The 23,168-nt window shown below is 31.5% G+C and overlaps 3 protein-coding genes across 5 annotated transcripts; all 3 read left to right on the top strand.

Annotated features, from left to right (window-relative positions):
• The first annotated feature begins 3,643 nt into the window (after positions 1-3,643).
• Positions 3,644-4,310, top strand: LOC100776958 (uncharacterized). Its single transcript, XM_003528312.5, has one exon. The coding sequence runs from the start codon at positions 3,791-3,793 to the stop codon at positions 4,157-4,159; it is 369 nt and encodes a 122-aa protein (XP_003528360.1). The 5' UTR covers positions 3,644-3,790; the 3' UTR covers positions 4,160-4,310.
• A 4,657-nt stretch (positions 4,311-8,967) lies between these two features.
• LOC100819356 (cytochrome c oxidase subunit 5b-1, mitochondrial) lies at positions 8,968-12,663 on the top strand. Its single transcript, XM_003528307.4, has 6 exons — positions 8,968-9,311; positions 9,386-9,474; positions 9,717-9,767; positions 10,490-10,556; positions 10,687-10,766; positions 12,349-12,663. Exons 1-6 carry the CDS (start codon positions 9,167-9,169, stop codon positions 12,406-12,408), a joined length of 492 nt encoding a protein of 163 aa, XP_003528355.1. The 5' UTR covers positions 8,968-9,166; the 3' UTR covers positions 12,409-12,663.
• A 6,258-nt stretch (positions 12,664-18,921) lies between these two features.
• Positions 18,922-23,061, top strand: LOC100816153 (acyl-protein thioesterase 1 homolog 1). 3 transcript variants are annotated; one of them, XM_041017229.1, is made up of 9 exons: positions 18,922-19,915; positions 20,183-20,297; positions 20,967-21,003; positions 21,222-21,291; positions 21,400-21,504; positions 21,885-22,050; positions 22,143-22,225; positions 22,417-22,510; positions 22,596-22,949. In XM_041017229.1, the coding sequence occupies exons 1-9, from the start codon at positions 19,885-19,887 to the stop codon at positions 22,678-22,680; spliced, it is 786 nt and encodes a 261-aa protein (XP_040873163.1). In that variant the 5' UTR covers positions 18,922-19,884; the 3' UTR covers positions 22,681-22,949. The 3 variants fall into 3 exon arrangements, with proteins under 3 accessions (XP_040873163.1, XP_003528353.1, XP_040873164.1); XM_003528305.5 differs by having other exon boundaries at positions 19,116-19,915; positions 21,900-22,050; positions 22,596-23,061; XM_041017230.1 differs by lacking the exons at positions 18,922-19,915; positions 20,183-20,297; positions 20,967-21,003 and adding an exon at positions 21,078-21,095 and having other exon boundaries at positions 21,900-22,050; positions 22,596-23,061.
• Positions 23,062-23,168: the final 107 nt, after the last annotated feature.

Genomic DNA, 23,168 nt, shown 5'->3' with positions numbered 1-23,168 from the left:
TGAATTTTATTTTATGTGATCAAATTAAGTGAGTCCGTTAGACAACAACTAGGGATATGGACTTATGTGTTGGCCCATTAGGGGATAATGAGAACCCTATTAGGTTAATATACTATAAGAAAGCTATACTCTCCAATATAGGAGCCGTCACATATAGTTTCTCTTTTCTCCATATAAAGAGTTATGAAGTTCCTATTAAAGAATAAAAAAGTTTCGGTTGTGGAATAATCATGAAGCCACCGGTTACCTACGGATTCAGATTCTGTTGCGTTTGTTGATCAATCATTATGGATCTTATTTGTAAAACTCTTCCAGTTAATCTAACGTAATGTATTTTTGGTGGTTATTAGTATTTTATAAGGATCCCCTAAAATTTTAACATTAACTACTTATAGAGGCGAGTTGAAAGTTAGAACTACTAGCTTTAATGAGGAAGAATATTGTTACACATGGTCAGTGGTTACTGTTTCTATCAATGGTATGATTTTTGTTTTTTCTATTAGAAGAAAAGGATAATAATATATTAATCAAGATTGTGTTCTGCACTGTAATGTGTTCTTGGTGGTTGTTGGTATTTTATAAGGATCCCCTAAAATTCTAACATACTTACATAGGCGAGTTGAAGGTAAGAACTACTAGTTTTAATGAGGAAGAACATTATGACACATGATTGGTGGTTACTGTTTCTATTAATGGTATGATTGTTGTTTTGTCTATTAGAAGAAAAGGGTAATAATATATCAATCAAGGTTGTGTTCTGCATTGTAATGTATTCTCGGTGATTGTTGGTATTTTATAAGGATCCCCTAAAATTCTAACATACTTAAAGAGACGAGTTGAAAGTCATAACTACTAGCTTTAATGAAAAAGAACATTGTGACACATGGTCGGTGGTTACTGTTTCTATCAATGGTATGATTGTTGTTTTGTTTATTAGAAGAAAAAGATAATAATATATCAATCAAGGTTGTGTTATGCACCTGAGGGTTTGGTGTGTCTCAGTTTGTGAAATTTAGATGTGCAATTAACCAAGTGATTGTGAAAAGTCAATGCTTTGTACTGTACGATTAGCAATGAGGCTTCATATTCCTTGTCTTTGTATTCGTCAGGCGATGCTTGCATATACATTCATTGATGTATTGCAGGACAAAAAGGAGGAACACATCCACCTTAATAAAGCAATTTAAGATAATTTTCCATCTGTTGTGGAAACAAATACTGTGATGCTTACTATTTTCATCATTTATTTCATATTTTCTTTTATGTCCTTTATCCATATAAACAAGATATAATGGTCAACCAGAAACCTATTAAGAATTAAGCTGTTGTAACACCTTAATAACCAATTCTTTTAAAAAGATGGAGCTTTTTGTATCAAATGCTCCAACTTCAATACCTAACCTAGGACCAAATTCGTAAGTTTTAAACAACTCATGCATAACCTCCTTATCGGTGCCATTGATATTGATGCAAGACTAGAATTCAGAATCGACATAATATACTTTCCCATAGCCTAAATCACAAATTCAGACCAGAAAATTTATATTCTTTAATAAACTAGTGTTTACTAAAGGCAAAAGATTAGTGAGTTTTTCATGGTAATAACACCATGATGGAATAATCCTAAAAAACAGAACATAATGCTGAAATAGCAATTTCATCATTCTGGCTATTACTTTTTTCATGCTTTAATATACCAAAAGAGTTCATAAATCATAATATAAGACGAGTATCCAAAAAATATTAAGGGCAACAGGAAAAAAATTCACATGTTGCTTCTCTTTGTTTGCTGCTGTTCTCCTCCAGCTTGATTGCTGTCTCAAGGCAATGAAAGTAGAGACTCTGGATACGCAACAACCTGGAATCCATGTGGATCATAAAAACAGAACGGATGTTCTTCCAACTGTCCCTTGTCATTACAATAGAATCCATGCACTTGCAACCGTCCTTTGTCATAACATTTCACCAACAGTATCACCACTTTTTGTATAAAATATTGGAAAGAAGTACTGATTTTGAGTAGGAATGTGATCAACAGACACAACAATAGTCTTAAGTCCAAGAAGACCGCACATATTTGTACTGAAGGCTGATCCCCACAACATTTAGACTGAGCAATTCTCGTAGTACCCGCAAATGACAAAGTCTATAGTTGCCATATCAGAATAATCTGACAGAGGTATTTCTGTTACATCAAAGGCAACAATAACTTTCATTGGTACATGTACATCACAATTCACAACTATAAGCCAACCAATGAATAGCAGCGTTCAAAAATGAACCCGCTTGGTTATCCTTATACGTATAACATTTCTTATAAGATAAATGGGTAGCCTCAATTTGTTTCCAAGCATTAGCTGAGTGAGAAAAACTCTGCACGGGTTAATAGATCATTTGAGGTTGGGTCGTAGGGCACTTGAACCACCAAGTAGTCATTTGTTGACGGCTCATACCCAAAAACACAGAAATGTACCATAACCCGAAACCACATGTGACCAATATTCAAATTTGTGGATGGATTCCACAGGCAGAGACTTAGACCACAGTTCAGGAGTAGAAACCTACGACTCGAACATCATAAGATTTGGGGGACAGAAACTCGACCTTTAACGCAAACAGAAACAGAATCGTCGTGAAGGGATGCGTTCAAGTCTATGGTTCGGAATTTAGGATCAGAAGGTCCTATCAACAGAAGTCTCTTTGTGCGTGCGACAAGTCTATGGTTCGTTTATGCCAACCTTCTTATTAAAACAAAATTTAACCTAAAAGTAAAGACTTACTCTTTTTCGTCCACAATTATAAGAATCTTTTATTTAATTTACCTGAGAAAAGAAAGTAATTAATTTGATTAATTATATTAATTCTGTTAATTAATTATATTATTGTTTCAAAATCATTTTTTTCTTATTTTTTTATCTATTTAATTATTTTTCGTTAATATTTAAAGAAAAAATAATTAAGTAAGAAAATATATAAAAAAAAATTAATACATATAAAAATTAGAAATGATTTTATAAAAAAAACAAACAAATTTTTAAAAAGAATATTATAATAAAAGATGGAGGTAATAATTAATTTTTACTCTTTGAACTGAGGGTTTGTGAAATCTAAACATAATCAATAAGCATAAAGGACTTTTAAACACAAGCTTCATTTTTTTGTATTTAAATTTCTTACTTTCATCTTTACCAAGAATAGCCTAATGAATAAGGCAAAAGAAAATGATGATATTGCCTATATCAAAGCTTCTTTACAACATGATCAATTAAATTACTCGACTATCGTAGCCATTAGCTTAATTGTCATTTTTGCTTCTTCAAATTTCTGGATTTGAAAAGTACGAGCAAATGCATTAGACCAATTTTGCAGTGCCCCTCCCAACATCTTTAGATAGAAAAGTGCACCAAAATAAAAGTAAAAACCAAAAAAGTGCACGAAATATCTCACAAAAAAGTACACCGAATATCTTACAAAAAACTAAAGTGAAACGAGAAAAGAGACAGGCGAGCTGAATACAACAGTCAACACGATCTTCGAGACCCTCCACGTGTACTACCTTATCCACAATTATTATCCTCTGTTACGCTCCCCACGAACCCAATTCTAAATTCAGACCAAAATACCCTTTCTTTCTCATCAATCAAACAATACGTTCATAATGCAGCGCACGCCCTCATGGACCTTCCCCACACCCAATAATTTCTCCATCCTCAACAGAACTACGAGTTTCTACAAAGCAAAAACCTGAAAACGGAAAACCTATCGCAGCACGCTCTTTCATCTCTCACTCATGGCAACAACACTCATGTTTTTCCGACCAACCATGATCCGGGCCTCCGCTGGTTCTCCCGCCAAGCCCGACCCGAGAAACAGGAAGCCCGTTTCCTCCAACTGGTGGGCTCCTCTGTTCGGATGGCCCGCGGATCCGGACTACATGGGCCCATTGCAGAAGGCGAGTGAGAAATCGGATCCGGAGCGGGAAGTGGGCCTGGACCTGGGCCGGCCCAGATCCAAGTTCACAGCGGGGTGCTTCACGGAGAAGAAGGCGAAAGAGCTGAGAAAGAAGACCGTGGAAACGTCGACGTTTCATGACATCATGTACCACTCCGCTATTGCATCCAGACTCGCGTCCGATGTTTCCAAAGGGTACGAGAAATAAATGTTTGGTTTTAATTAATGTTTTTTCTACCCTTAGACTCAGACTCACTCATCGTTGTATTTCGCTTTAATTTCTTTCAACTATGAACTATTGGCCTGTTCATGATTTGGGACTCATTGTAATTAATCTATGTGCGTGATTTGTCTCCTTATGTTCTATTTGTGTGCTTCTCTCTTTTACATTTCTTCTCTTCACCCGTCTTTTTTATTTTATTTCTAATTTTTGTTTTTCCTTCTTTGATCTTACACTAATTAAGGTCAAGTTCAAGACGGATTTTATAATACACAAAATTATTTTTGTGCAGTCAAATGTTATTTTTTCTTCTTCTTTTTATGGTAAGCTTTTCAATGATTTCTCCTTTTGTTTATCGCATGCACTTCAAATTCAGATCAATGAGATAATCTTGAAATGCAAAAGATGTTGCAATTTGGAGTGATAGTTTTTATATTTATTTCAGTTTTATTTTAGACAGTTTTTAATTTTCCCAGGTAACTTTATATCTCGATTAATTAATTCATATCAAGTAGAATAAATCTATGTATGAGAGAAAAGCTCCATCTAACTTGCTTTTAGCAGGGCTTGGTTAATTTATTCTACGTGAAAATAGGATTAGATCAATGATGCATAATAGAAGATTGATACAATTATCCTTGTATTTATAGCAAAGTAGTAGTCACCAATAATAATTTTTACTATCTTAAGCCAATTAAATCCTAATCTGGCCACAGGCAAAAAGAAAGCTGAGTTGAAGAATAGTAAACCCATGAGGCACCAAAATTAATTAGCATAAAGTCTACACAACATTCAACTGTGCACGCTTTTTTTTTTTTGGTTGATGTACAAGATAGTTTTTACTTTATGATAACTAGCAAGTAACAACCTCATCAGAGAATAGCCCCTAAATGACGAAGGAATTTATGTTTAAATTATAGCCAATAAAGCATGGCTTGCTCAAATGCTTGTTTAATTCATTGATTGATACCAGCATGGTTCTTCATTTTTTTGGTTCTTCAAATGTGGAATATTTATCGTGTGGTTTGGTTCATTTTTTATTTTTTTACAAAAATCATCTAAATCAAACATAAAATAAAGATGTAATTTAGTTTAAATATAACATCAAAGTTAAACCAAACTTTTGCTATTTGGTTCAGTCCAACAGTTGTTTATCTTTTATTTTATCATCATAATTTAAAATCTATCAACTAAATATGCATAATTATTATACTAAATTGTTTTAAAAATTAATTTTATTTTTTTATTAAATTTTGTTTGACATATATTAATTAAAAATTATTTTTACTTCTATTTAACATTAATATAAAATGATATTATTAAATCTTTTTTAATATGATAGTAATTTGTGTTTTACTTGAAATTTAATATTTTTTTAACAATATTAGTATATTTTTTTAACATATAAAAATAAAATATACATATTGGTTATAAAATAAAGAAAAAATAATAAATCATTAAATGTTAATTATTAATTATTACAATAAAAATTAATATAATTATAATATGCAATTTATTTAATTTTTTATAACAAGATTAGAAAATCAAATCAAATTATAAAAATTATGCAAATTTTAAATTTTTTATTTTCGATTTAATTTATTTTTAATTATTATTTTTTATCAATTTAACGATTTATAAATAATTTGATTTGATTTTAAACACCATGCTCTGTCTACATATGGGTCACTGCCATGGAAAAAGTAAAGGCGAATAGCAACAACTTTGAAGGGCCATGACCTTGCTAAGTCGTAAATCCTCATAGCCCACCACCGGCAGTTTCCATCAGAATCTGTGCCTACTTTTTCTTCATTTAGGAATAATGGGCCGGGCTTCCTTCCGCACCCTTAAAGCCTTACGATTGACAATTACTTTGCGCACCCAACTTTTTTCTTGTACACCCAATATTTTTTGTTATTTCCAAAATTACCCCTTGCAAATTTACATATTCATAATCTGTATGGACCCAGATCAGCTATCCATATGGGTCCGTACGAGTTTTTTTAAAAAAATTTAAAAAAATTATATTTTACAAATTAATGACCAAGATGTGAACCTATGACTCTTAGGTTATTAACACGACATTCTAATCAACTAAGCTAATAGACTAATTATGTTATAAAATAATTGATGTTGTTATATATAATATTAAAATTTCTAATATATATTTAATGCACATGTTAATTTACATGTGCATTAAATATATATTATTAATTTTAGTGTTATATATAGTAACATTAATTATTTTATAACATTATTTACGTATTAGTTCAGTTGGTTATAGGCTGTTATAAAAGATTAAGAATAAAATATTTTTTTGTCTTTATAAATATAAATATAAAAATATTTGAAATTAATTTTTATAGAATATTTAGTAATTTTTTCCTTATAAAATTGAAACATGATATTTTTTTTGTTTGAAATAGGGTTTGGATATTCAAATCTATGTGTATTTTTTATTGCATCGATTATATACATAATTAATGTAAAAAAAATATCATATTTACATTGATTAAATGTATGATTGATATAAAAAATATTACATTTGCATTAGTTATATATATAACTGATGCAAAAATTATTATTGTAGGTTTTGATTTACCCAAACTTACATTTGAATAAAAAAGTAATAGGTTTCAATTATGTGAATAGGAAAAAATTACTATTTTTTTTGTTGCTGGGGAATGATTTATGTATTTCTCTCCAAAGTATATCTATAACTTTAGAGGAATGATTTATGTATTTGGGATAGCAGACTCAAACCCCTGTCTAACTGATGTAAAATGATAAATTAATTATAAAATTTAATGCACAAGTACCGTTTTAAGCTTTTATTGGATAAAAAATAATTTTTCTTTGGTCAAAATGAAATATAAAATGAAAATTTTAACCTTTTTAATGTTTGTTGTCATTCTATGATTTAGCCTGCTTTTTCTAAACAAGTAACGTTATATCCTCTCAATATTTTTTTACTGATTCTTTTAATACTTTATAAAAAAGTATTACATAAAAAATAAATATATTTAATATCTTAATAATAATAAAATTTTCATTATTTGGTAGATAGAAGAAATTGGAGGAAGATATTGTAGAATGATGTAATAGCTATTGATTCCAAATTCATGGTTGAAACATATAGCATTGCAGATCTTTAATTGTTTCATGCTGAACCTGCATTCATGCGACCAAATGAACTAAAAATATAGAAACACAAGTAACTATGCTAATTTATCATAGTGCATTTTTCATTTCATGTTGTAGCTACACAAATGGGGTTGGATGCATCATCTGGCACGACATTCTGTTGCATTTTTCTAACTCGAGGCGATCTGGTATCATGACTTCAACACTTTAAGGTTGCTAAATTATTCATAATCTGGTTTTCTGTAATATTTGTGTTAAATTTCAACTTAAAATCAATTGACACTAAAATTAATTGACACTAAGTGAAGTTGACCATTCATCTTTCTTTTATCAGGTACAAACTATACTGTGTTACAAGTTCTGAATTTTTAGTGGAAAGTGGCCAAATGTTCTGTTTCAGAGGTTGAATCCTGAAAATTCCACTGAACTTCATATCATTTATCGTCTATCATGATCGGTATAATTCAACATGTTTTGGTACTACACAGACTGCTTGGGGTTCCATACTATAGCTGTTTATTCTCTGTAAACTGTGTTTCAGTGGTGTCTCATGATTCTGCGAGTAAAGAGTGCCCAAGGAAAATGGGCGAGGCATATGCATTGAATAAAGAATTGAATGGTTTGGTTAGTGAAGATGATCTGAAAAACTTGAGGAGGAAATTAGATGAGAGTGAAGGACAAGACTCTGGAGCTAAAACATATAAGCAACAGCTGATTGGCTGAGCCAAAATTTACTGGTTTTTTCAACTGCCGTGCTTTGAGTTGCAGTTTATACATCTTAGGGATATTTTTGTGCATTATCAAGACATTTTTATGGACATGTAATGTATTAGGTAGACATAGACGCCAAATTGGAAGCAGTGCAGTGTGGCACATTATATTTTTCATATATACCAAACTATTTAGTTCATGTAACCAAACATGGCCTTAGTGAAACTTACGTCAAAAGACATTGAAAAAATGTATCATTGAGGTCATTATAATAATATCCATGACGTTACTCTTAAAAATATATAATGTCACTCTGTTATGATTAAAGAATTAATGAATAGAAAATTTTAATAGATTTCTAATACAATATGTTAATAATAGTAAAAACTATTATATTTTTAACAATTTTTACTTTCAAAATCATTTTTACTTTTTTATATTTCTACCCAATCATTTATTGAAAGAGAACATTAGCATTAGTGACAAAAGAGGCAGGCAAATTGTAATATCTGTGGGCGCATGCTTGCAGCTTGTCTTGGTGTCTCTCACAGTCTCACATGGCAAAGTCAATCCCTTGGTCACCCCTTTTGTCGCAAAGGTTAATTAATTTAAATGCAACTAATCTAAGGAATATTAAGACTATTATTGAATCACATTCTCTCATAAACCTTTTTAGTAAAATAGAATAGTAAGTTTTTTATATTATAGCTTTTACAATTAAACCTCTCTCAAGAACTCTAACATGGTAATAGATGACAACTTTATTAATTTTTATAATAATTATTTAGATAATTTTTAATGAATTAATATGGTAAATTTTAAACTAATAATGATATATGAAAATTAAATTATTTTTATATAGTAATGTGAAAAAAATTACTTAACATTATCTTTCTCTTCTGTTTGAAATATAACAAATCCAAATAATAATAAAATATAAGTATTTCATTTTCAGCGTTCCATGGGTTGGGTTTGGACCAATCCATAGCCGAAGAAGAGAAAAAAGAGACAAGGACCGTCTTGAGTTAATTTGATTCAGTGTAGCAGCCAGCAGCCATAAGCAACGCAACAATTCCATTTCCAGTTTCTGATTCGTCACGTCAGACAAAGGAAGGGGTTAGGGTGTGACCTGAGATCAAAATGTTGCGGAGGCTTCTCTCTTCTCACCTCAAAACCCTAGCCTCCTCCGCCGCCGCCGCCGCCACCGCCACTCCCCGATCTGCTTCCGCCTCCGCCAGATTCGCCGCTCTCTCTCGCTCCTGCCTCTACTTCTCAACCCAATCCGGTACTCTCTCCTTTTTCTTCTCATTCACTATTTCCTAAATCCGCCAGATGAACTCATCTTATCTCTTCTTACAGAGGATGCTACTGCGATCAAAAAGAAGGTTGAGGACATAATGCCAATCGCTACTGGCCACGAGCGCGAGGAGCTTCAGGCTGAGCTCGAGGTCTCTCTCGATTCTATCAAATGCATTCCTTACTCTCATCTGTGCCCTATATTTTAGACCAAAACTGGGGGGTTCTGTTAGTAATTAGCTTATTTACTCTTCACACACACACAAACTTATGGTCAGAGTATTGAATAAAGAGCTATTAACCAGAGTGCTGTTCTCTGTATAGGATTTCAAGGGAGATTCTCATTGTTTTCCTTTTTTTTGTGTGTTAACTATTATCTGTTTCTTTTGGTTAGGGAAGGAATATTCTTGAAATAGACCATCCCGAAGGTCCATTCGGCACAAAGGTCAGTCTTATTACCTTTTCCTATTTAAATTGTATAATTTTGTTGTGTAAGAGAATAACTATAAGAGTCACATACCGTTGATTGTGCGAATGGATTCTTTTTTTTTTTTTTCCAATGTATTTTAACTGTATAAATTTCGTCTCTCATTGCATCTCGTGTTCTCCATTTGTGCATTTCCAGATAGTTTTTATTTTGAAATCGTGGAAAACTCATAATGCATAGTTTGTGTGTATATATATGTGTTTAAATGAATGTTTTGTAAAAGTACCTTCCTTCATTTGCAACCCAATCACCAGACACAAACCTCTTTATACCTGATTGGATTGATTCAGTTTGGGTTGAATGCAAAAAATTCATGAAAATTGACCCTACCCAACCAAATTATTTGGTTTGGACACAAAATTCTCCCAAAAATCATGATTGAAATTCATTTAGCAAAACTTGGATAGCCGTTTTGTAGTTAAAACAGTGACTGATTTGCTTGCATGAATTGATGGAATCTAAGTATCTGATTCATTTACCCTATCATAGTGGCTTACTCGAGCTTCTTATTATTTCCCTTTTCATTTTTCATTTAATCGGATGCCTATCTGTCTATCTAAGTATTCAGCTTTCTTTCTTTGTTACTAAATGGTTTGTCTATCTAAGTATTCTTCTTTATTAATAATGGTTTTATATATGTTTCATCTTTATCTGCTTTCATTGTTTGTTTTGGTTCATAGGAAGCACCTGCTGTTGTCAAATCTTACTATGATAAAAGGATAGTCGGATGCCCAGGAGGTGAAGGTGGTGAGTATCAGAATATTCCTTGTTTCTCTTAATGTCTTCTTGCATGTGAACTTCTTCCCAAGGTGATGAAAAAAGCTAGAATTCTGGTTATGGTGTTTATGAGGGGGTGAACAACTTGTTTTGATTACAGAGGATGAGCATGATGTTGTCTGGTTTTGGCTGGAGAAAGACAAGCCCCATGAATGTCCAGTGTGCGCACAGTATTTTGTTGTAAGTTCATAATGACTTTTAGAATATCTTCTACTGTTACAGTGTTTTTGAGGGGAGTTGAGAATCAATGAATCATCATTTTTTATGTCTTGTGCTGTTACTTTCAACAGTTGTGGAGTTGAATGCCAAGATATTTAAGTATTTAGATTAAAAATACTTGCTTGTGTGCTTCACTTGTGCACATTGATATTCAAGCACCGTTGCATAGTGATTGTCGTTGACAGCACAGGGTGAGGCTGCTCCTATAAAATATATTTGGGGCAGTTTTTAGTTCCTTTAACTTTAAATATTTCCACAATCTGAATGCCTTGGCTTCTCTTAAATATGATTATCTAATGGTGTTGCATGATTCTGGTGTTTTTAGCTTATTGGTGCTGGATAATTCCCATTTTAGCCAGAAGACATTGTAAATTAGTTAATGGGAAAGTGGGAGGCTTTCAGTCTTAACAACTTATGTATTTCAAACAATGATTAGATTTTTATTATCATCCAGACCAAGATTATTGGTTTGAGGGTGCATTTGGATAAACAGTTTAATTTGGGACTTATTCAATAAATGCTTACCATGAGATATGACTATGAGAGGTCTTGTCGTAAGTTCTTAATTTAATTATCTTATATTGGTAAATTTTATGGGAAAGTGAAACTTATTGAAATAAGCTAAAAAGAGCTTATAGGAAGGTCGTAAATGACTTTTATATGCTTAATCAAACTCCTTCTATTTTCAGCCTAACTGCTTTTATTATACCAGAATAATAATTAAAAAAACATAATTGTAGTATCCAAACCAAATATAATATAATCATAGTATCCAAATCAAATGAAAACCATAAAACAATAAAAAAAAACCAACATCAAACTTCATAACAAAGCACACTGTAGTGTCAAAATATGACAGTGATCAAATTATGCATAAAAGACCAAATTAAAACTTATAAGTTCATAAAGTGAAAACACACAATAAAAGTAGAGAGTTAATGATCTTCGGCATCTTCGTTTCATCACCATCTGTCATTGGAGAAGAAGTGTTCAGAGGAGAAACTGGCTGAAAATGCATGATAGGTGATAGCCAATAAAGAAGGACAAAATCCTAATGAAAAAGGCAGAATTTTGTAGGGGCAGTTTTAGGAAACTGAACCAAACTCATGATTTTGAGTGAGTGAACATGTAAACTCATGCGAGTTAACTAGTTAAACACTCGAGTTTAACAACCATGGCCGCTGGTCATCTTTAAAAATTAATTTATTTCCCAACTGCTCAACAAATCCCTGAATTATCAATTAACATCCTAGAAAATAGTTCAAAATTCCATAGGAATTTGACTTTTTTTTTTATCTTTTTGCCGATGTTATCAATAAGCTTTAATGTATCTGTAGTGTATGTGGCTGCAAGGGAATTGTTGGAGAATCTAACCTTAAGTAGTGCAGTGCATAGGTTTGTTTAAACTGCCGTCGTGTGTCAACTTTTGAGAGCAAACTTGAATCAAATTCTTTTCAACTATTTAGAACATTAATGGGAATTAATCAAATGACTGTTTACACATCGACACTAATTATTCTTCCTCTTTTTTTTTTTTAAACAGCTTGAAGTGGTAGGACCTGGTGGACCACCCGATGGACATGGTGATGATGATCACCATTGATTGCATCCTTCAATTAAATCTGGAATAAATTCTGGAAAGATGGAGAGACATTGTTTAGCATACACTCTGGCCTTTCAAAATCCTGTGGCCTAAGTTTGATTTTGATTTGTCTATACCTTATTGTGTCACAACTTTTGAGATAGAAAGTTTATGCGATTATTTGAACGCAGGATGCTCATTTGCTTGAGCTACCAATTCTGTTAGACTATGTTTTGTGCGTTGTGAAATAATTAATAGAACTTGACGATTCTTTAACTGGTTTTGAATTTCTGAAACCTTGGATGATTTTGAGCACCTAAACCATGAAATGGATTGTTTTGGAGAAGGCAAGTGAAGAAGAGACAGAATTCAGAATTGAATGACAGCTTTTTAAGAACATGTTTGGAAATTATTTAGGTGTGAGCGTAATGGCGAGGAGGGTCCTCTTGCCACCCAAAACCTCAAATATTTGTATGAGAGGCGTGTTTTATTTCAGTCTATTATGTATCACTTTCATTCGACATGTTTAAAATTCCTGAACATATCTTGAAGGAATCATCTTGTTGAAGAATCTTTTGCGGATGAAAGGCCATGTGAAATGTTTGTTTTAATTAAGTTCTAATTCCAAACACGTGGAACTTTCATCTGGATATGCAATATCTAGCTTCCGAAATTGACAATGAATCCGTAGTATGCAATTAATATGGAGATGTAAATAGCAGTTTGATTGATTACACTGTCATTCACGTATTATTTTATCTCGTTGAAAGAAACTACAAGTTGAAAGCTACAAGCCTACAACCAGTAGGTATGCCATAGAAGTCTTTACAAGAAGCTTTTATAGAATATTATTGAAGTCTTTTATTCTCTCTCTCTTTTTAAGAAAGTGAAATAAAAAAAATTCTCTTGGAAAATGAAATTAGTATTTGACTCCAAAGTTTTTAAGCGTAATCTAAGTTCCCAAAATTAAAATGCAGGACTTAAGAATTTATGTACCTAGTCCAAAGTTGGGTCGACCATGGCACGTGTATCAATTGACTTTCCAGTAGAGAAATAAATGTTCATATTTGAAACGATGTCGTTTTAAAATAAACAAATAAAGGGAAAATGGTGTTGCGGGGGCATCGGAGGTTTTATTTCATGCAAAAGTATAGAAAATAAATACATATAAATGACACTTTTTTTAAGGAAAAAAAAGAGAAGAGAAATATCGCGAAAGATTACCAACTGACAAAGTAATGGAGGGGAACAAAATAAACGAAAGAAAAAGTAAGCACTGAAAAATAACGAAATGACAGCTATATATTCTTAATTCTTACAAAGATTAATCCCAAATGCTTTTAGCCATTGCAGTGCCCTAATAAACGTAACATAAGCACACTGAAGTAATGGGTAATGGAGCCTAAATCAAGTAATCGGCATCTGAACAGAATAGATTCAAAGCATCACACATAATCTCATACTAAAAATGATAAAGGACACATTTAGTCACTTTCCTTTCTGATTGAAGTTACGAGGAGTGACCAATCTACATATAGGTTGAAGGGAAATTTTGAAACTGCTCTACCACCTATTTTAGTATTATTCCTTCTAGGTGGATCATGTTTTCATCTTCGATGTTTAATGTTTTCCTTTACAAATCACATTTCACAAAATATTGAACAATTATTTGGTGCCAAAATCATTCAATCAACCGTACTGTAATTTCTGGTTATCTTGACGTTTGAGAGAGCATCAGAGTGTATTATTGACAATTTGACACTACTCTTATTGTATTCAAATTAAGTCTTGTCATTGTCTGAGTTTGACTTGGTGCTTGTTTTTTTACTTTGCAATAACAAGCTTTAATAGAATTTTTGGGAGTAACCATTTATTTTTTATTTCACCCTGACTTGTTTTATTTGACACGATCTAACACTAACAGAGATTAGGGAACTTGGATTCCATGTAAACATCAAGAATTCGGAGAATTTTGAAAAATAAAATTTGAAATTCAAGACCAACAATAAAAGGAGGAGAAAATCAAAATAAATAAATAAAACTTCAACTCCAAGTCTAACCTAAAGTTATCATTATAAACTCCAACTCAAAACACGTGCAAAAAATAATCAAGAATAAACTTAAACCGGTAAAAAAAAAAGGGTAAAACTCTGGATAGAAAATAAATTTTGAATTTTTTTAATGACAATATTAGTTTCTTTAGTTTTCTACAAAAAAAATGTTTTAATATGTTTTTTAAATAAATAAAGGCTCGTATATGAGATATAGTGGTCTACATATGAATTTATTAAAGTTTTTTCATCTTGTAGGACATGCAGTATAATTTTTTATGTTAAATTTAAAATTTTACTTAAATTAGATTTCTTATAATTTTATGTTACTTTATTATTTAAAATATTAAAACTATATATTCAATTATTACTAATTTATCCCTAATTCATTTAAAATTGAACGATAAACTATAAATTACTATTTTTATTGGTTTATTTACCAGTTCGATTTTAAAACATTGACCTAATTAATCTAACGTGAGTTATTTTAAAACATGAGTTAACTTGTATTCCAATTTGTATTTATTGGTGAATGGTTTTAGCTATGAAACTTTGCTCATTCTTTCAAAAAAAAAAAAATACAACTTTGCTCATTCTATCTATGATTAAATAGAAAAAAATAAAATAAAATAAAAAATTATGTAAAGTTTTATATTACAAAATTATACAGCATTTTTCTAATTACTTATGTTCCGATATATTTTTATATATGTTGATAAGTTCTCAAGATTTACTTATCTAAAAAAATTGTATTTGCGTTTAAATATCTTAGAATATGAAAAATAAAATCAATTGTAGTTATGTAACGGAACATGTACCTTATTCCTTCTATAAATGGTACAATAATTTTCAGCATAGGAAATCCTTTAACTTCCACAAAGATTAAATTAATTTTCTTATCAGTGACTGACAAAACATGGGCATATACTGATATGTGTCACATCAAACAAATGCCCAACCCGCCCAATTATTTATAAATAAGTAGCTTATGCGTATGCTTTTAACTTTATACAGTGGGTATATTTTTTTATACGTGAAAATCAAACAAAATAAGAGAAATTTAGAATAATTTATGTATTTTGTTTAAGTTAGATTCTTTAACATGAATATCAAATTATATAGAATGATGTTTTTGATATTTATAAAAGGTAATTTTTATTAATTGAATTATAAAATTTAAAAATGATAATAAAACAATAATTTTAAAAATTAACTAATACTTTATTACATTAATTGGTTTTAATAGTTGATATATTATTTAAAATAAAAATAATTATTTATTATTATATATCAATGAATATTTAAATTAAAATGTGTTGTATATGATATTTGCAAAAGATCACATAATTTAACAATTAGATTGTTGAAATATTAATAATAAACTTTAACACTTAATATCAATAGAACTTGTATCTGGGAATAAGAAAAATAAATATTAACAATCTAAATAATCATTTGAATTTTTTAAAAGTCTGATTTTTTTTAAGTGATCAAGTGATTTAAAAAAAAAATTCAATTATTCATAGATGATCATATATACTATAATCGTTCATCTTAATTTTAGTGTTTTAAAATTACATTATCACTATGCATAAAAAAATTACATTATCACTTAAAAAATCTATTGATTTTTTTATGAAACTCGTTATTTATGTGTTTTAAATTTGATTATTTATGATAAGATTTAATAGTGAAATTTTATTCATATCCTCCCATTTAATTTATCATATATATATATATATATATATATATATATATATATATATGCAAAAAATTAAATAAAACTCTTATTATTTTAAAAATAAAAACTATTATAATACTAAAAAATTGAATTATATTCAAGATAAAAATTAAATGATGAATATTCATATTAAAAATAATTATATGACTACTAAGTAACTTTGATTTTGAGTAAGAATTTATATGTCTTGTCAATAAAATAATAAAATACAGCTTCTTTATTTAAAAAATTCTTATATCAACTTTATTTCACTTTTTAAGATTCATAAGTTGTATCGTAAAATTTACTTAATACAGAATGCGAATCCACTCTGCCACATCAATTGATTCGATAGTTGAAAATTCACACAGAAATGAAGATAATAAAAATCTCAATTAATTGACATGACAGCAAAAGCACATCACTAGTGTGTGTTTTATGTAATTTTATGTAAATTTGGGTTGCGGCCTTTTAAAAGGGTATTTGACTTGTTACATCTAGTTCAAAAAAATTTCCATTAATCATGTATAAAAATATATAGTGTAAACATTTTATTGACATCAAATTACTTTTTTGTTACATGATATCTTTTATTATATGTACACTAATCTTTCTTTTATTTTTCTTTCTCTGTGTATATTAGCATGGAGAGTAAGTGTTTGTTTATACATCTTTTTCATATGTTTATACGTACACTGTAAACAAACAAAGAATTTTGTTAATAAAAGAAAAAGGATAGGTATGAGTGAATCGAGTAGAATCATTTTTCTGATGGTGCCATTTACTACCTTTCCCATCAAAAGTATATAAAGTTCGTTTTGTCCTAACAAAGATCGAGTTATTTATTTTATCCTCATCCGATAATAAATCTATAAACTTTGTGAGTGACAGAAAGTGAAGCTAGCTAGTAACAGAGTTATTATGGTTCACAAATGTCTACTCAATAGATGAGCACCAGCTTCGTAGCCTAGATGAAAGTGATCCAAATAATATATACCACAGGCGTAACGTGCAACTTTTAAATAACAAATACGTAAATTTGTTAATTGTTATTTGTGTTAGTTCCCAAGGAGAGGGAAGTTCTCAATTTATGTTGCTATCGTTTTCTTCGTGAGCATGAGAGGGAATATTTTTTACAGTGTGCATGCCAGCTTATTGCAAATGAAAGATCTAAAATATTTGAAAATGGTCACACTGGAGTTGCACTAATTTTAAAAATTTTCTAGTTTACTTGCTTTTCAATTTGGTACACAATATTATGTTCCCTTGCTATAAAGTCTTGCCTATTTAAGCTACCTATTATGCAAGATTTCAGTTCTTTAATCTTCAATGGAAAGGTGATGCATATAGGATTTTTTTTTATCATATTATAAATATAAAGTATTAATTAGTTTAAATTATACTTAATATCCACTTATATGATTTCTCTTTTTAATTTTTTTTTTCATTCCCAAAATTTAAATAAGAGATTTTTCTTTAAGATATTCTAATCCAACTTCACTCGTACAAATATAATGTTGATACTCACCACATATATTGTCTACTTATAAACAAATGGGCCCTCGTAATTTGACATAATGCATCCTACACAAAGTCTACACACTCTTTGGTTAACTCTACTTTTTAACCGAATCTAACGCGACACGTACCGAGAGAGTATAGGACCAAAGTCGTGTCAGCGAACCTTTTTCCTAAATAAACACTTAGAATGCAATTATTAATCATCATTATTTCGATTTGAAGTTATTCTTTTACTGTATTGTGATTTGTGAGGCTAGGGAAGACTTTGGGGGAAAAAAGTTGTTCTAAGTTGTTATACGAGGAAAAACACATTAATTTTTTGGACCTATGAAGACATTAGGTGCTGAACTATTTATCGGCCATCCAAGTAGAATCTACAATGTAAGTAGAATCACATTTAACTTTTTCCTAGGAAGACTTAGGGAAAACACATTAACCTTTTCCTAACCATTTATTGGCCATCCAAGTAGAATCTGCCATGCAAGTGGGACGTACACTTATTTGAGGTTTAAGTCAATAACTTTAATGTTAATGTTTCTGTTATTTTGCTAACAATCTTATATGCAGTACATAAGGATGCATATTAACAAAGTATTAAATGCATTTTTTTGTGTGTAAGTACTCCTATTACAAATTTATTTAATACTTACGATCCTTACGTATGCATATTATCCAGAAGGAGAAGCCATTGTATATTATCAAAGTTTGATCAACATTACATCAGGCAAAAGAAACCAAAAATTGTTGGTGGTGATTCCTAGATTGAGCGTATCCAAAGCACATATTGCAATTTTAAGATTTCCATGTAAGCCGCATGAAAGCTGCATTTTATAGGTGAACAGACATAGTGGAGTACAATGAATGTAGTCATTGACTTATGCATAGTGTATACTTCAAATTTATCTTGTTGCTGAGGATGGCATGGATATATGCCAGCTCCACTTTTCATAATAAACTACATATTTGCTATTACTGTGAGAATCAAAGCTGCAAATATCTGCACCACTTGGGCACATGAAAACAGGAAAACCAATATATAAACCAAATAAAAGAACTGGCCAGTGGGGTGTATCCAAGTTAGAGTCAACTAAAGCCTTTTCTATACCAGAACATAGAAAAGATAATCAGCAGTCTGCTACTAATAATTTATAAATGAGATTTTGTAAACAATGGCCTTGTCTTGTTCCATTGTGCTTCTTGTTTCTTAATGTTCCTTCTTTTGGCTTAATGCTTAATGCATCTACATAAACAAAGAATGCATGAAGATTCTAGGATGTTTATATTTTCATCTAATGTATTTTAGTGTGTTGAAGAGCTTATCTCTTTTTGTTTTTATTTTGCCACAGTACTCAAGAGAAGCAATAGCCTTTGGACTTATGCAGCTTCTCATGACTATAAACAAACAAAACTTTTCTTCAAGTGGGACTTGAGCAACTAGGTATAGTGGCAAACAAGAAAGCAAGAGAGAGGCAAATGTAGTAAAAGGCTTGCATGCTTTTTCTTGTCACTTCTAATTTGAGATCCAGGTTACTCAGCTTAAACTTTATGAGTTAAGGAGCTAGAAAGTAGGGGAAAATACCTAGAAGCTGCGGTTCCCTTTCCAATAGCAATTCTTAGTGATTTTTATTTCTCGAATTTCTTTCCCTCTGTGATAACTTGAGGACACAAAAAGTGAAAGAAAAGAAAAAGACTCTAGTTTGAGGTTAATGGGTATCCATCAATCAATCAACCAGGAATTGATAAACAAATATGATCTTTACAAGCACGGTTATTCTTTCTTGTTTTCAGTAATATTCTTCAGCTGCTGTTGCTGTTATCTTTATTTTCTGGCCGCAGCCCACAAGCATAGATTCCTCTCTATGTGCGAGTCCTCTGTCCTTGCAGTGTGCCTTAGAAATGGATGAATTTGCTTTACACTGTTTGGATTCTTTTTGCCCATAAAAGGTTTTCTGCTTTTGTCTGTCTATACCTCTCCTTTTCATTGATGCTTCCTTAGGCGGTTCTAGGCACACTCTATTGATGGTGTGGTGTGAACACTACACGTACACAAGGATGCACACATACACATTTTATTCCAACTCCACCTCACCCTTCTGGGTATAAAGAGGCATCAGCATTGTGCATTTTCTTCATTGCATAACCTCTTCATAGTCCCTTGACACACTTCAATAGGAGGGAGTGTTGTGAATAGTTTGTAACAGCAAAATGAGCTATCCACATTATCATATGGGCTCTGGTTAGTTTTTTTGCTCCTCTTGATTGTTCTTTATCCTTCCTTACTTACACCTTGCATGTTGCTTGCAAGAACTTTTTCTTTCTATAAAATGCTTGAGTTCGGAAAGTCATTTTTATAGTTCATGCATCTGCTTTTTGGTTCTAGCTTCTTCTATTGTTTAACTGTTAGCAATGATAGTTTCCTTGGTCCATTTGGAATATAATCGTTACTTTTTCCACATGTTTTGAAACCTATCAGCTATCTTCAGACATTATATGCCATCTGCAGGTAGTAGAACTGCTAGCAGAAGCTTGGAGTTTGGGAAGACACATGTGGTGAGGCCAAAAGGAAAGCACCAAGCTACTATAGTTTGGCTGCATGGTCTTGGTGATAATGGTTTGAGGTATGGATGGCATTCTCTTTAATATTGTTATATGCCTCATTCACCGCATGTATTGTACTTTTTCTGTTGTGAATCATTTCATAGCTTGTGTCTTTTCTTCCTCCTCTACCTTGTCTCTTCATTGTTACTTTTTTCTTCACCAAAACCTTCTTTCTGTTTTTCTTTTTTATCTGCTCTTCCAGAGTTGAGGTAGGTATGGGCTGTACTTCTGACAAGAAAACTATTCAAATACATCAGAGGGAAGCAAACTTGTGTTTTCCTGATGTGTTGTATGCTTTCAGTGTGGTGTTTCTTTCAGTTGAGATTCTAAACGGAATAAATTCTGTTGGAAAAAGTCGTTATATTTAATGGAAGTTTGATTTGGAAGAGTATATACCAGATTCTCAAATTAGGGGACCACGAGATCATTTGTTTTCTGTTCTAAAATGAGCAATTTGACATGACTTTTGACAGAAGAATATTTATATGACTAGAAAAACTAACATCCTAGAATTGTTCTTTGAACAGTGAGTTTGGTGTTGTCTCAAAAAATACCATTCAGTTTGATCATTTTAATCTATGGATTTTTATCTAGTAAATCTGTGTTGTCCTAATTGACGTTTGCATTCTTCTCAGATTCTAATTAATGAGACAAGCATAATAAAAATCTTGACCTTGATTTTGTTGCAGCTCTTATCAGCTGCTGGAATCTCTTCCACTTCCAAATGTAAGAAATAAACTTTCCTATTTTGCTTTTGTACAAACATATTCTCACTTTATCCCTATAATATTCTGCTGGAATCTCTTCCACTTCCAAATGTAAGAAATAAACTTTCCTATTTTGCTTTTGTACAAACATATTCTCACTTTATCCCTATAATATTCTGATAAATCTATTCTCTTGTACAAAATATATGATGTTTGTTATGATGTGATGTGGTGCAGATAAAATGGATTTGCCCAACTGCTCCTTCTCGCCCTGTAACCATACTTGGTGGTTTTTCTTGCACTGCATGTAATGTTAAAGAAACTCCTTGTGCTTCTAATCATTCGGATTGAATCAGCACTGTGTTATTGTAAGCTAGAACTTGCAGTTAAACCTTACTTATCTAACATTAATCAGGGTTTGATATGGGAGAGCTTTCAGAAGATGGTCCAGTTGATTGGGAGAGTTTAGATGCCTCAGCATCACATATTGCCAACTTGTTGTCAACAGAGCCAGCTGATGGTAATTTCAAGGCTAAATAATAATTACGGTTGTTTGAGTAATCTTTTTACATGAAATAAGAAGGTAAAATAATTTTTTATTAGTTAAATTCAATTTATAACTTCTATAAAAGATTTCTCATCTAATATTTCCAAGAGCTGAGATAGACAAGTTAAAGTTTTATCCGAACAAGACCTTAAGTGTTTCCTAAGTATTTCTCAAATACATGAGAATGGAATTTTCTTCATCTATAACCATCATTCACGTGAAAGGAAAAAAAAAAAGAGAAAGAAACATAATTGATGAAACTCTAATTCATAGTCTGTAAGTCTGCCTCCTTTAAGCATATCCAATTTGGGACTTGTAATTGATATTTTGTAGATTCATTCACTCTGTTGAAGTTCAATTTGTCACAGTGAAAGTAGGAATTGGAGGCTTCAGTATGGGTGCTGCAGTAGCTCAATACTCTGCAACTTGTTTTGCCATGGGAAGGTATGGAAATGGCATCCCTTACCCTGTCAACTTACGAGCAGTTGTTGGACTCAGTGGGTGGCTTCCAGGATCAAGGTATTATTACATTTACATTAACATTAAATCATGTGTATATATGTTGGTCCATGTAGCCACATGCTAATGGTTGACAACTTCTGTTTGTGTAGGAGCTTAAGGAACAAGATTGAAGTGTCACATGAAGCAAGAAGGCGAGCTGCTTTGTTACCTGTTTTGCTGAGCCATGGAATCAGTACGTATCTATACATCTTGAACGTTGTGACAATGTATCTTTTTTTATTTGAGAGGTGTGCTTATAAATTAAACACGATTAAGCATGCACATACTGCTATATATGGCTTACGTTAACTATTCAAATGATTATCTCTTCAAGCGAACATAAAGCATAGTTGTTTAAAGCCAACCTCCAAAATTCATTTGTAGGTGATGACGTAGTTCTCTACAAATACGGAGAGAAATCAGCTCAATCCTTAAGTTCAGCAGGGTTTCGATACATTACATTCAAATCCTATGATGGGTAACATTTTTTTCTGAGAAGAAATAATCCAACTCTGAATGAATCACAAATCAGTTAAAGTAATTATTGAACATTCTGGGTGCAGGCTTGGTCATTATACTGTTCCTAGGGAGATGGATGAGGTCTCCAATTGGCTTAGCTCAAGGCTGGGGCTAGGGGGATCCACATGAATAACAGAGTATAAGTCAGGGCATACCTGTAAAATAACGAATGGCTTCATCACGAAATGGTTATCCAGTATATAATATGGTATAGGAGGATTAGTCTTCTGGGTTCCTTTAGTAATGTTGCTGAGAAATAAAGATCTGAATGTGTTTTTCAAGTAGTTCTCTCCCTTTATATTATCATAGTACCTAGAGACAGGGTCAGCTGTGCTGTTGGAAAGATTTTGTTTTACTTATTGTAACAATATAGGTTTCTTAGTTGTGTTATTTATCAATTTCGGAGTGTTTTGTTCCTTATCTTTTCTTACTTGTTTTTTTGGTTACAAAGCTTGGATGGAAATTTGGAGCCATGAAATCCTGCAAAGTATTTAAATCCCTTGCCAGTAATTCAGTTCCTCAATATTTATCATGTGACAGCATCCAAGTCCAATCTTCATTACTTCATATACAATACATGAATATTAAAGCGAGGCACAAAGAGGAAAAAAAAGAAG

This window comes from Glycine max, chromosome 7, assembly GCF_000004515.6.
Source record: "Glycine max cultivar Williams 82 chromosome 7, Glycine_max_v4.0, whole genome shotgun sequence".
NCBI lineage: Eukaryota > Viridiplantae > Streptophyta > Magnoliopsida > Fabales > Fabaceae > Glycine > Glycine max.
The sequence above is the reverse complement of the archived record's forward strand: the minus strand, read 5'-3'. Positions and strand labels throughout refer to the sequence as shown.